The 14,313-nt window shown below is 42.5% G+C and overlaps 2 protein-coding genes across 8 annotated transcripts in view; one reads left to right on the forward strand and one right to left on the reverse strand.

Moving 5' to 3' along the window:
- OSBPL9 (oxysterol binding protein like 9) overlaps nt 1-1,052 on the forward strand; it is a 63,832-nt gene extending 62,780 nt beyond the window's left edge. For all 7 annotated transcript variants that reach the window (XM_050901041.1, XM_050901040.1, XM_050901044.1 and 4 more), the window contains 2 exons: nt 49-184; nt 288-1,052. In XM_050901041.1, coding sequence (XP_050756998.1) covers nt 49-184; nt 288-362 — 211 coding nt within the window. In that variant the 3' untranslated portion in view covers nt 363-1,052. The remainder of the gene's footprint in view (nt 1-48; nt 185-287) is intronic.
- Nucleotides 1,053-1,084: 32 nt separating this feature from the next.
- The window catches only part of NRDC (nardilysin convertase), a 31,666-nt gene continuing 18,437 nt past the window's right edge, over nt 1,085-14,313 (reverse strand). Inside the window, exons 15-31 of the mRNA XM_050901039.1 lie at nt 13,713-13,817; nt 13,318-13,441; nt 12,680-12,766; nt 11,981-12,100; nt 11,200-11,251; nt 9,927-10,077; nt 8,670-8,797; nt 8,144-8,306; nt 6,810-6,841; nt 6,369-6,507; nt 5,835-5,882; nt 5,418-5,470; nt 4,711-4,794; nt 3,058-3,148; nt 2,629-2,745; nt 2,288-2,377; nt 1,085-2,069 (exon numbers count right to left, since the gene is read on the reverse strand). Coding sequence (XP_050756996.1) covers nt 1,872-2,069; nt 2,288-2,377; nt 2,629-2,745; nt 3,058-3,148; nt 4,711-4,794; nt 5,418-5,470; nt 5,835-5,882; nt 6,369-6,507; nt 6,810-6,841; nt 8,144-8,306; nt 8,670-8,797; nt 9,927-10,077; nt 11,200-11,251; nt 11,981-12,100; nt 12,680-12,766; nt 13,318-13,441; nt 13,713-13,817 — 1,782 coding nt within the window. The 3' untranslated portion in view covers nt 1,085-1,871. The remainder of the gene's footprint in view (nt 2,070-2,287; nt 2,378-2,628; nt 2,746-3,057; nt 3,149-4,710; nt 4,795-5,417; nt 5,471-5,834; nt 5,883-6,368; nt 6,508-6,809; nt 6,842-8,143; nt 8,307-8,669; nt 8,798-9,926; nt 10,078-11,199; nt 11,252-11,980; nt 12,101-12,679; nt 12,767-13,317; nt 13,442-13,712; nt 13,818-14,313) is intronic.

Raw genomic sequence — 14,313 nt, forward strand, 5'->3', positions numbered from 1 at the left:
AGCACTTTGCTTCTATAAAGCAGTCTCCATTCAAATTTCTTTTTTAAGCTTATGGAAAGACGTAACCTACAACTTAAAAATTAGAGACATCGATGCAGCCACAGCCGCAAAGCATGCGCTTGAGGAAAGACAAAGAGCTGAAGCGAGAGCCAGAAAGGAGAACGAGACCTCATGGGAAACAAGGGTGAGCTTTATTCAAACAGTGTAAATGCCCTCTAACCTGTAGCATTTGTTCCTTTCCAATTGAGTCATAAAAAGCTTACATCTGATTATTCCCTTTTTTCTAGTTATTCCACGAAGATGGAGAATGCTGGGTTTACGATGAGCCGCTATTGAAACGACTTGCTGCCAGTAAACATTAAGTGGGTTATAAAACCAGAAAACATTCAAGCCTTGGCTTAGCAAAGTTTACATCTGATACCAAGATAGTCATCAGTGATCACGTACGTACCGTTTGGAGAACCTGACCCCTCCAACTGCAGTGGTTCCTATCTCAGGGATACTGGACTTACTGATGCAGATAAGCAATTAAATGAAACAAGAAACGTCTTGGCTGTGCAGTAACTTATATTGGACTCTGCTATACTGGTAGTGTATTCAGGCTTCAAAGGCAGGCTGTCGGAGCCCTGCTACTGGTGCTTCTAAAGCACGGAGAATCTGGGCCGTGAAGCATATACACTTTGTATAACCACTGTGAAGGCCATGGCATTGGTATCAGTTGCATAATATTCCTGGGTCCTACATATTTAAAAACCAAGAAACAAAATGCAAGACGTCATTTAAATCTAGCTAATGTTTGCAATGTGTAAATATGAGGATTCCATCGATGGGACAATTTGTTAGAAAACGCTACGTAAATGTTATCTTCCACCTGTATGATAATCAAATCTTTTGGCATTTCAGTGTCTTGCCCAAAATAACTTTGTTATTTTGAGATTAAAATGTAACCATAGATAATTCTACTCAATGCATCTTAAAGCTTCATAAAATAGATTTTTCAAACTTCTCTTATGGACTTTTTATTTATTTCATAATAAACCTTTGCAGCAAGACTGTTTTTTCAGCTGAGTGATGATCAATTGTTTTATGTGAAATGTATTAGTATTATTTTTTTCCCCCCTGGAATCCTTGCAGCTAAACCTACTTCTTCAAGTAATTAATGAACTAGCAAAAGGAGCAGAATTTGCAGCACCCACAGTAGAATTTTTCTGGAATCTACATCCAGCCTTGCTTCAGTGGAGCAGCTTGCCAGCACTTTAGGAATCTCTGCATTTCTGTGCTTTTGCTTGAAGTTAAATAATAGTCAAGTAAGTATCTATATGTAGCAATCCAAGTGGTTTTTTTCCACAGTTAAATCTAGCTTTTATTTGACTTCATCTCAATTTTGTCTATGATGTTGCACATACAGAAAAACTAAAAAAAAATGTGAGGTTGAAGCCTTAGGCCTCTTTTCCCCTCACCCACTCTGTAACTCCTCCAGGAGAACTGCAGCATACTTTCTCTGAGGAGCTGTAACTGCCATGAAGCAACTGCTACAGCACTGCAGGAATGATGCACGAGACAGTCTGAACAAAAAGGCGCAGCCCGCCCCTTCAGAGAGCCGGAGAGGAGAAGGTGGCATCGTTCTGGTGCCGGGGGAAACTCTCCCTTCGCTCCAGCTAGAAGTCAGGGCTGTGCCTATTCTTAATGAACGTGGGAGATTAATGAGAAGGGTTGGCTGGAAACTTACTTGAGGTGAGCTTCCTCAGCATCTGAATGGACATCTTCACCCCAGCTAACACTACAGCCCTGTTTTAATAAAAATAGGTTCGTAACGTTCATGTTGCGGAAAGCACCTGTATTACACATCACTGCGGGGCAAGACGTCATTTTTATTTTAATATTTTATGGTAAGGGAGAACATTCAGAGTTGATGTGTAAGCTTTGATGTCCTTGATGGAAGTAACATTAGTCATCAAAGAAGATGGGGGCAAGAAAGTAAGATGAGGTATTTCACCAGATGAAGAGTTCTGTACTTCTGAGACAGCTGTAACCTCCGAGTCCCCTTCATGTTTTCCATAGCCAACCACCTGGAAAAAAGTTACCAAAAAAGAAATTTGGCTCTAAGCTTCTATAATTTGGATCTCATTCACTGTGCATCTGCCCTGACAATTAAATGCAGACACTTAAACGCAATTCAAATGACAGTAATAATTAGAAATACAGAAAATATGAACAGTAACGTGGAGGTTATCAAAGTAAGTTTGGCATTTCAGATATTGGCAACATGGAGCTGACAAACACTCACGTGTACGCTGAGCACTTTCTTCTTGTTGCTTCTGTGAGCTTGGAACCAGGTGACCAGGTCTGACTTTGTAACAGACTTCAGAGCTTCAATCTGAAACCCACAGGAATGAGGTTTAAGTAGCACAGTGGTGATTCAAGTAAGTTTAAACATAAAAATGGTTTCTCTACAAACTATATCCCATGAGATAAAAGAGCCTTTTTAAAATAGCATGTAGTTTTAGAATCGATGTGTTACGAGTAGCATAAATCCCCCTATTTATGCTTTGCATTTAAAACCGCTGCAAAAAGTGACGTGCGAGTGCTCCATTTGGCATCACTTAACGCCAAGGAGGGCCCACCAACCTCACGGGCGAGCCTGTCAAAGAGATACTGCTGTGTCACAACTTCATTCCAGTTCCTGTCTACTTCTTCTCCAAGATGGGAGTCCTCACATTCTTTAAGTTTTATCAAAGCTGTAACCTACATTTGAGAAAGACAAAACCATTAGCTTCAAAGGGTTTAAAACTACTTTAAGTTACTATCATATTCACTGAAGTTGAAAGAAACCCCAAATTACATTAACAAGGTAGCTCATTGCTTTCAAACGTAACTGTAAATGGCCAGAGAGCAAATGGTTAGAGAATGACTGCAGAACGGAGTAAGAGGCAGGGTTTAAAAGCGAGTCCTTTGTCCAGCAAGAACTCAGAAGTATGCCAGATAGGCATCACCAAATCCTCCACTTGAGGTGTCCTGTAGCAGTTCAAGGAAGAGCTTTTCAAGATCAAGTTTTACCTGGGTGCTAAAAGCATCTTCAGTTAAATGCTTGATTTTCTCTTCAAAGCAAGAAAGAAACTCCTCTATTTTCTTGTCAACCAATTCAGAACTAAAAGAGAGTTAAATAATCAAATCAGGCAGGAAAAAGGAAAAAAACCAATACTGCAGAGTAAGTAGCAGAACAGCCCTCAAATGACGAGGGAACGTTTGGGACAGGCTTGCTTCCCTCCCCATCCCCGAACACCAAATTTCCTATCTTCTTCCCTGGTATCAGGGAATAAAACCAGTGCTCTGATTTTTAGCTATATTAAGTATTGTTCAAACACACAGCGTCTTTAGATAACCAAGCAGCAAGAGGAGTGGCTGCTGGGATGCTATCGGGGACCTAAGCTGTGGTACCCCCAACAGCAGCATACGCTCGAGCGCGCTGTATCAGGACCCCCAGCTGCAGTCCTGAGCCCTACACAAAACCAGTTATGGTCTATTGGATTAAGACAAAAAGAAAAATAATGTGATGTGATTGATTGTGAGGTTTCGGAAACATTAAAACCGTTACGGATCACACAGACCTCAGTAATGGAAGTGTCATCAAACATAAAAATTAGAGGCAGCAGTACTCTGTGCTAATTAAAAACTTTCACCAACACAGCATTATTTTTCATAAGAGTTGCATATTTTTCATAGAACTCTTCAACTTTGGCAGGTCAAATACCCGTAGTTAGCCCCAGCTTTGAACAAAACCGTAATATTGTTCTGCCTGCTGAAAGTGAGCCAGAAGAGCAGCTATACAGGATTTACTTGGCAACAGATTGAACCCTCCTGGCAGAATATCTTCAAAAGGGCAGCGGGATATTTTACTCAGTCTTTGGATTACTTTTCCCTCTTTGAGTCAGGCCTGCTGCAGTTTTGAGAAGCTTAAGGCTATTGCTTTATTGAGGCCTTGTTTTTCAGTCACGGTGTTGCAACTGTCAGCAGTGTCACAAGCTGCAGCCAGGACTACTCTTTTGGCATTCCCTTTGGGCTCTTTACGTAACTCCCCTCACAGAACAAAAAAGCCCCTCCCTGGCCTGGGGCAGGTGTGAACTCTTAAATGAGAGCAGGTGCACAGAAAAGCTCAAGCAAAAGCAAACTGAAGTCAGCTGCGACCTGATCAAACAGAACAAGCAGAAGATTAAATGAAACTCTTTCAGCTGGATGTTGTGTAAACACACCACTCTTACACAAAATACGACACGTAAACACGGTCACAGAGTTAGTTTGATACCTCACTCTATCCCACGAGGCTCAGATGTTCAGTGCCTGAATACATGCGAGGTCCACTGGCCACCTTGTTAAGCTTGACTTTTCTAAAACCAGTTGCCACAAATTCCCTGTGCTGAAGTCCTTATTGAGACGACAGCAGCAACAGCTGCCATTTACAGAGATCCTTTACACAGCAAAATACAGCGAGGAATGGCCAGCTGGTTCCTCGAGTCCCAGGCTGGCAGACCCACCAGACACCTCCTCGAGCCGGTCTGCATCAGCCAGGCCCTGCTGCCCGAGCCTCTGCCGGGAGGCCGTGGTGGACACGGTGCGGTAAGGTGCCCCCAGAAACGGGTGCTGGCAGCTCGGGGGTGACTCCCGCGGCCCAAGGCTGGGAGTGGTGACGAACATTAACCACAGAGCACTTACTTGTATTTAGTTGCCTGGGTTGCTACTGTGACTGAGAAGCCAAGAATCCCAGAAGTATTCCTGCAGGTAGGGTACACGTGGTAGCTGAAAAAAAAAAAAAAGAAAAAGGGAAACAATAAAGTCATTCCACAAGCACAATTAAATTTTCATTTACAGGACATGCTACAAGTTAAAATAGTGTTGGTACTTTAGAAAGAAAAATCTCAGATATAAATTCACAATAGTCTTATTTCCTTTATTTCCTGCATCACTGCACTTCACTGTTTTCTCATTTTTAGGAAATCCTTTTAAGCTTGGCAGAGTATTTGTGTTTGTGTTCCTGCAAACTAATTCAAACAGAGTGACAGACCCAGAGCTGTGAAAAGCTTGTTCCAGTTTCCTGAGGTAGAAGGGTGCCTCTGAGGGAGGCTGCTACGCACCGCAGAGCCGCTGTGAAAACAGCCCTGGAGAATGGGGAGCTGGTTTAGGAAGTGGAAGGAACAACTTTATGCTGAATAATTCTGAGTTAACACACTGGTAATAGAGGCAATTCTTATAGGACTCAAAAGCTCGTATCGATGGGTGCTCTTGGTTTTGATGTGTTTATGTTGCTGTTTCCATTATAATAATTCAGGAATTAGCCACTGTGCAGGAAGGGTTTCCAGAGTAAAAATACTAGGGAACAGCAAAAGCAGGTGCGTAGGAGCTATCCTCCACAGTGAACTCACCCGAGGGTCTGCTTGGTTCTCAGGAAGTCAAAGCAAGGCTCTTCCATGTGCATCTGAAACAGAGCACAGATGCGTTACAGCAGAAGCGATGCTCCTCTGCAGCCACCCCTCGGGCTCCACACAGAAACACCATCACAACACGTGAAAGCAACTCAAGTGCCGCCTTTCCAACTACACCCACTGAATTAAGAGAGGCCTCAGTTTTCTGGGTCGGCAGCTAAGAGCACAGTCTTCCACACTGTCCATCACTGCAGCAGTTGGGGGATCCTGTCCCAAACACTCACAAGTTTAATCAGTGAGCAACAGATACCTGCTGTCCCCTTTGTACCATTTAGCCCCATGGCCTTATCTTGGCTCCAAAGCACTGTTTTCAGGGAAGTCACTTCGACAAGTTAGGAGACACAAACACTAACTTACCACAAGCAGCTCCATAAGCGTATATTCCCTTAGGTTCCTGGCACCTGACTAGAAAGAAAATGAAGAATTTAGGGTGATTTCATGGAGTTAAATGCTACAGTTCAGAGGAAGGTGACAGTTGTGGCACACACCTCAGCCTGGACTGCAGCACTGAATTACAATCCAGAGCAGGGACAGCCGGGAAGTTCTTGTTTTCCGCGGGGGCCTCAAATACGGCCTTCAGAGGAGCGGGGAGGGGCTCAGCCCAGGACCATGAGATCAGGGGTGAGGGCACCAGGAAATCACCAAGGCACAAACCCAGCTGCTAGCACGGGCCAGGAGGGGAAGACGCCAGGTTCAGGGAACCCCACACGCTGCGAGAGCCCGCCTGGGTTCAGCCTCTTAGGCCAAGAGCGTGCGCTTACATGAGGTTTCAGTGCACTCTCTGTAACATCCCTGTCCAGAGACTGCTCTCAAGACTGTGACATAAGAACAACCATAGCAGCAGCAGCTACCAGAGGGAATAGGCCAGTACACACCGAACTAACGCGTTACCTGGTAATAGACTGTTACTTCAGAGTTGGCATCACCTTTGTTGAGAGTTTTCACCTTACAGAGCAGATGCGTATTTGGCAAATCCACCACCCGGAACTGAACAGGGCAGGGATGGGCCAGGGGAGCAAACTGGAGCTTTCTGAAGGGAGCACAAACAGCAGAGTGTCAAACACCTGCTCGCATCTTAGCCAAAACCAATATAACGCCCAGACATTTACACACTCGGTCTGACATTATTTTCCCCTTCCCTAAACCAGAACAATGTCCGCTTAAACTGCCATGATGAACGGTCACCTCCCGCAAACAGCGGCAGCGCTGTATTCAGGAGGGGAGAAGGGAATTTCTGCACCACTCCCATCCTGACCCCTTCCTCCAGAAAAGAATCTTAACTTGATTATAGTTTCCACATAATGAGTGGTGCAATAGTCAAGAGATACTCACTGAACAACATAATTCAGAAAATCCTTTGCTTCCTAGGAGAGAAAGCACAAACATAAGTTTTATTTAGAAGAGAATTATTACCCCCAATTCACAACCACAGCCCCCAGTGCATCGCTTGAGAAAGTGACCCCCCCAAGCAAAGAACAGCCGAGCTCTGTCGCACCACCTACGTCCCTGCCCCCTCGCCTTATGCCAAGTCCCTCCGGACACCTCTGCACCACGCTGCAAAGCAAACAGAGTCTCCAGGCAGTTTCTTGCACTGTAACTTCTCCAGAAGGAGAATGCAGAAGCCAGAGAAATAGCGTCAGCCATCACAACAGCAAAGGGCGGACACAGGAGGAGATGAGGCCCCTCTCTTGTGCATGAAGTTGGAGCTCTGGGAAGAAGACTCTTGGGTTTAAGTGGAAGAAATGGGAGGAAGTAAGAGAAACAGTAAGACTGATGTAGGAGTTACAGGGTTGCACGTGCCACACTGTGAAAGCAGCTTAGCTCACGCAGAGGCTGCAGCAATAGAAGCATTTTGAATGAAAGTTCTTAGCAAATCACGATTAGATTCTCAGACCTCCTTCTGTTCCACAGCTCAGGAGGGGACAGCTGACATTACAAGAATCTGACCTCCCAAAGGACATCAGCACATTTTCTTTAGGAGGCTTTAAACAGTTTGAGGACAAACACCACCAGCTAAGACAAACTTCTTGGCACAAATCATAATTGCAGAAGGCTTCTCTCCCATGCCATACACAGGCACTCAACGACGCTGGATACATGGAGCTAAGCCCCATTACAACCCTATTTTAAAAAGCCTGACAGGACTATGGGTGACCTAGTCCCAGGGTAGAAGACTTCGATGAATACTGCAGGTGTTTAAGAAGACTGAAGATGACGGGACCTCAGTGAGGTTTGATCAAACCATGCAGGCAATCAAAGTTCCAGGATAAATGTACTTTGAGGGAAGCCTCCTCCTGTGGCACCCCTATGGCAATTTCTCAATATCAAATATACCAATACAGCAAACAATGTAAAAAACGGGGGCAGCAGGGGCTACAGGCTACAGGCGTATTTCCACCACATTTTCCCCTTCCTGCAGTTTAAACCCAAATTATTGAAAAAACCCCCCTCTATTCAGATTGGCAACTATGGACTCCCCAGTGGCTTATCCAGATGAGCATTCCTGAGTTGTTAGAGGTGAAGCTGCCCTGTACCAGCGAGCCTCCAGATTGCCAGTACAGAAGAGGCAGTCAGCTGGCAGGTGAGTGCTGGAGGTGTGGCAACTGCGTTAAAGCACATTTTAAGACCAAGTTTGAGTGCGTGTCAGCTGCTGAAGCTGTACTTACTCTGCTCGTGAAGTTTCCTTGTACGAGACCCTCCACAAAGAGCTGTGATTTGAAAGCCTTAACAAAGGACGAGAGAGACTCAATGGAAAGGCCGTTCATCAGCGTCTGGTATTTATCTATCATGGACCACCTGCCGTGTTCTAAAATCAGGAGACGCACATCCCTGCAATGCAAGAAGGAAAACAAAACCACAGGCCATCAAGAGCTGTTTAATGTAAGAGATCCCATTTCTGACGCGGGATCGTACTGGAGACAGGGAGACGGTCCCCAGGAGCATTGCTGTGGGCTGACTCTGCCCTCCCTCAGCACCCGCTGTTGGCTACAGGTCACTTCAGAACAGCAGCTACCTGGGTGTCCGATCTGACCCACATGTTTGATATGCTGGTTGCAGAGCTGCTTGAGCTCTCTAAGCTACAAGCAAACCCTGGAACAAGCCTCTACGAGCACAGAGCAGCGATTCCTGAGCTCTTCAGCTCAACCTCGACACTTGCTGTGCAGCCACTTTTTGCCCTCCCCCAGAACTCACTTGGCCAGAGTCTCAGGTTTGATGAGGATGTTGAAGTATGTTTTCTTCAGCTGCTCTGTTATCATTTCAAAAACTGCTGGAGTAAAGCTGAAGTCAGACAAGTAATCAATGATGAGCTGAAATAGAAGCTGTAAAGAAAACAGGTTTAAGTCGGGGTTTGTTGGGTTTTTTTTGTTTGGTTTTTTTTTTAAAGAACCAATTTAAACTTAATCCTATATAATAATAATAAAAAACCATAATCATTATTTGGTCAACATAACAGACGTGCAGGGTTACTAAAGCACATTCCTCAATTCTGTTAGATGTTCTTCACTAAACCATTCTATACGAAATTACAGTCAGTTTCAAAAGGACTGCATTATTTAGAAAGTGAATGAAATAAACTCAATACCCAAATAAATAGGAATTTCCACATTCTATTGAAACAAACTTAGTCTGTAACTCCAACATTTCTGTATTAGATACTGCACTTTTTCCTTTTACAGCTGACCAGCACAATGACATCAGAACACAGCAATGTTCATGATTAAAAAAAGAATATTCAGACCATGCTATTTGCATCTCTGGCTTTTTCTGTTAAACCTCACATTAGTAAGTCTGACAGACGATTGACGGTCTTGTTAAAGCTCCAGTCAAGTTCTTGCAATGAAAGGCTAAGGACGCTTGGCGGTTCTCTCCTCTTCCATCACTACGTCCTCTCTGTGCTTGCTGTGTCTTACATGACCAGCGTTTAGAGAATGGGAACAGGGATCCCCCAGTCCTCGTAAGGTAAACTCTTAGCAACCCAACAAAGAAAAACTGCACCCAAAATGAGTATGTTCAGAAGCTGTATCTCCAAAGTCAAATTGTAAACAAAACCTATTTTCAGACACACTTCTCCAGACAGCATGGAAATAGCCTTAGCTTAAAGATGGAGAGGCTCTAAAACTCTACATGGACATGGGAGACTCATAGCTTTTTAAAGGAAAAGCTGTTAAAGTCTTAATGGAGATGCAGTTCTTAATTAAAGGAAGATTTCTCTTAAGTCAGCCTAAGGTCAGTAATTTGAGTGAATAAAACTACATCTTTATACACGTAAGCACATGAAAAAGCATTTGCTGCATTACCCTGTATCTGAACAGACACACAAACCTTCCAATTTAAAATACCCCATCTAAACATTCAAAGCTCCAGCCAGCTAGGCTCCAGCTGCTAGAGAAAAAGCACATACACTGACAAGCAGCACGCATAAAAGTACTTAGAATCAGCAGTACTTACAGGTAGTTTATGATTGAATCCTTTCACTCGAATGACTAAGCCATGCTCTCCAGCTACTAGCTTGTATTCCAACTGAGCGACGTCTGCTTCATAAGCTGGTTCACCAAGATTGTGGGAAAGGATGTTTACAAATGTATCAAACAAAACTATGCTGGATGGAGAAAAGGGCAGAGGGTTAAAAAGAAAGGAAAAAAGGATGGAAGAGAAGATAAAAATCAAGCCCAATGAGTTTGATAGTACACACAAGAAGTTCTCCAACAGAAATGAATACTTGAGTAAAATGAGATTCAAAAAGAAATTTTCAACAAACCTGGAAATACCGAATGCAAGTTTCCCTTTGTCCCGAAAGCACACAACACCACTTAAAAATTATTTTGACATTCAACTATTCTTTGCAATGAATAAGATTCCAGCTTCACATGATTTAAGATTTCTTCAAGGTAGGAATGCACATTGTAACATGCCAATGCTCAAAACATTGAATAATCACAGAAAATGAGATTATTACACTTTGTGTAAAGGAACGGGTGACAGATGGACTCGGTTATGCTGAAGACTTGAGTAATGAGATCATTATTTATCTAACAAGATAAAAAAATAATAATAAGCTAGAGCAAATCAGGCTCCACAATGTGGAAACTGCAGTCTGTGCTTTCAGATTTTTGTTATTGCCTGGATGCCAATTCAAAGTTCAAACTAACAAAGCCCCGATGAAAACAGATTTATAAAGGCTTTCCCAAAACAGTAGTTGTGCAGGTCTCAGCACGCTTATGATAAAAGCACTACGAAATTTGTTACAAATGGCAATCCTAGCCTAAGACTAGCAGAAGCGCAGCACATGCAGAGTTGTAATCTTGAGGTCTGTCTAACAAACAGTCGGTTTCTAAATGCTGTCGAGAGTCTCTTCGCCTGCTCCTACAGGCTCCCAAGTTGCTGGTTCAGGGCATGACCGTGGACTGCTCTTTTCAGGACCGACTCCTCCTCTAAGCACTCCCTTCTGGTATGTGCACTGCTGCTGTTGTATTATTTTTTCCAAAACTTGCACTGGGGAATAACACACCATGAAACTCCTGTGCATCTGTTCGCTACAGTAACGACCTGCTGCGGAACCACGCTAGCTGAACTACAGATAAAACCACGAGGAAAGTGTAAGAACATGAGAAAAGGAAGGCTGATTCTATTCCAGTTTAAAATTAATCTCTCTTCATGATTTTTCACTACGTATGGTAATTTAATTACTCTGCAAAATAAGCATAAATAATATAATCCTTACTTCTCTGCAGACTGCTGTATCAATGGAGAGATCAGATGGAATCGAACATAACCTGGTGGGGAAAAAGAAACTTAAATGAGCAATTGTATAAAAAGTGACAGCTTTCTAAAGTCAAATATAGTTCCATCAGGTTGTTCTTTGGTCACAATTTGAGTCTAATGAAGCTATAAGAATATATTTTTGCTTATTTTAAGTCATCATCAAATGTCTTTTTTCACTCCAAAATCTTCCCTTAAAAATACCAAATATTAGAAAACACAAAGCTGTGCTTTGCAAAATACTAACCCACATGGCGTGACCAATACAAATAAAAAAAGAATTCCACAAAACATCTGTTTAACAGACACTAAAAATTGCAACATCCTGCTTGAAAGTAGCAATATATTTTCCACATTTGTCTCAGATCCAGGCTATATTTTTCTCTTTCTGTAGAAGAGACTATAGTCTCTTCTAATTAATGTGTTCCTTCATTCTCAAGCCCTTGTCTTCAGTATCACATTCTGTCTGCCCAATTCTGTCCATAGTCAGACGTTCAGAAGTCAGTATATTTCAGTGATGCCACTTTTTAACCTGAGGTACCTGCAGGGTTTCTTTGTTGCAAGGTAGTTTACCTGCTTCTCTTTTATTGTAGCTAATAAACATATCAAAAGGACCATGGAAGAGCTGACAGTAAGCACTGAGTATAAATGGTGAACACTATCACGGGTTATTTGCCTTCAAATAAATTCCAGCTGGTAAAAACAGGGACTTCCTATTCTTCGGAAAGCCCTACGGCGTTTACCTTTTGGGATTTTGAATTTATCATCCTTCCTGTACCAGAGACAGCCTTGTTGTGTGCTTAGTGTTTTGACTGGATATTCTGTCTCAGGGCAGTCAGCAACTTTCAAAGCAAAGTCAGTGGCTAACAAAAAGAAAAAACCAAACCAAAACCAGAAGTTAGTGGGTTTCACAGACACAGCCAGGCTACATGCATGAAAGTCTTCAAAATCATCAACAAAATACATTTTTCCCCTCCCAGTTTACTAAATTATATGTGATAATGCTTTCCTGGACCCAAAGAACGTTTATTTTTCAGTTCCACACCAGAATAGTGGCTCAGAAGCAGTGCAGAAATGGTGATGTTGCATTCCATCCAGGATACAAGTTATGGGTTTATTTTCATTTGGTTTCAGCAACAAAGCCAGATGGTATTTAGATGCTTTCAAAACCAGCAGGATTAAGCAAATAAAATTGCTCTTCTAGGTGTCCGGAGCTCTGTGTTAACTCTCACTGATTGTGTGAGGCCTGCTCTGTTATGGCTATATGATCTGTAAGTTTACACCTTAGAAAAACTCAGTTCTCAAGCTTATAAATAAAAGAATATTTTTTAATTTGCAAAAACAGGTTGATGTTCAGACGGAAATTAAGATTGTTTCTACACCACAGCAAATTCTCAAATAAATTATTGGGGGAAGATTTCACTCATGCTCAGATGCCTTACCTATGTATTTGTTTTCTTCTGGAAGGTGTAAATCCTGATTTAACTCAAAGTCACTGGCCCATAAATCACTCCAGTACTTGTCAATATCTATTAAAAAACATGAAATGCATTTAGTTCAACAGAAAGTTAATGCTATCCTATTTCCTACGCCAATCATCTCATGCCTTAGCTATCTCCATGAAGATTTGCAGTACAATAGGAGTTTCTTAATGTCACCTGGTTCATCATGACTCTTTCTAAATCCCTTCCTATGAACTCCCCTGGAGCAGGACTGAAGCAGTCCTATTAAAAAGCAAATCAAGCCTGCCTGCATTAGTAATCCAGCTACCAACACGCCCTGTCCTTCATTGTTTGTGTTCTTTTCCCCATTCCGGATTTGAACGGCAGCCAAGTGGAGGGCTCCCTGGGATCCTTGCCTCCTAAAACAATTGTAAACTAGGGAGTGGGCATCAACTGATACCAAACAAAGAACAACAATTAGGACTCTGAGTAGGACAGAGTATTTGACTAATGATGAGGTCAGTAAGGCACTAAGAATTCATTTCCCTACCTCCCTGTGGTTGTATTTTGTGTTGTCACCCTTTTAATATCTCTAATGCAGGCATCAGACATTGTCTAAGTTTCTGCCTTTGTTTTACCTTCCACGCTGTATTGCGTTCCAAACCACTTCTCTTTTAGATGACACTGGCCTTCATTGGCAGCAGACAGCAAAACGAGGTTGGCTCTCTGAGGACTGAGCTGGTTGAGGGCATCAGCAATGATCTACAAGTTCAAGACAATATTTCAGTTCAAATGCAACTCTGGCCCTGCCTGACCCAGCAAAGACTTCTTAGTCTGAACATATGAAGAACAAGACATAACAAGCTTACAAAAAAGGAGATTTGCTTTCTGAGTATAAAAAGAGTGATTCCATTAATACAAAACCTGTGCCTGTATTATGCCTAATTATATGCCTATATATGTGCCTACTTATATAGTATGCCTGCATTTTCCTTCCATCAAAACATGTAACCAGAGTTCAAAGAATATTTACCTCAGGCTTGTATTCAAACAAGAGCTGGTCTCCTGTCAGAAAATCCTCCTTCTGAAACAACTGCATGTTCTCACAAAGGCTTTCCACATAGTCAACTGGATCTGTCTGTAAGCAAAGAGATAAAGCTATTTTTCACATAATCAGAAAACTAAACTATCAATGTCCTGTTCTGAGAAGAGCTTGACTGGTCACGTATGTTGAGCATGAGTTGCATGCTCTTCTTGTTACGGCATTTAGTTTCGGTTATTAAACTCAATATATTTCATAACCATATCTAATGCTCAGGACTCCTCTGAGAATCCCGAAATATCAGACATCATCTTTATAGAAGAAATGGCCTCGAGCATGTGTTTACAGTCTTTAAACCTACTAGGTTAAAGACCCAGTAGAATGCACTCCTTGCCTCCAGGGAACACCAGCAGAGTCACACAATTCAAGATTTAAAGTGATCTGGAAGCTGGAAAGAGTAAGCTGAGGAACTACTGCTGCTGCATGAGTATCTCCGATTCTGCTCCTTTCCTAAGTTCTCTGCCATGATGTGCAGCATGAGGATGAAGAGATTCTGCTACTTGCACATGAAAGTATAGATTGCCTTTTAACT

Source organism: Gymnogyps californianus, chromosome 8 (genome assembly GCF_018139145.2).
Source record: "Gymnogyps californianus isolate 813 chromosome 8, ASM1813914v2, whole genome shotgun sequence".
Lineage (NCBI taxonomy): Eukaryota > Metazoa > Chordata > Aves > Accipitriformes > Cathartidae > Gymnogyps > Gymnogyps californianus.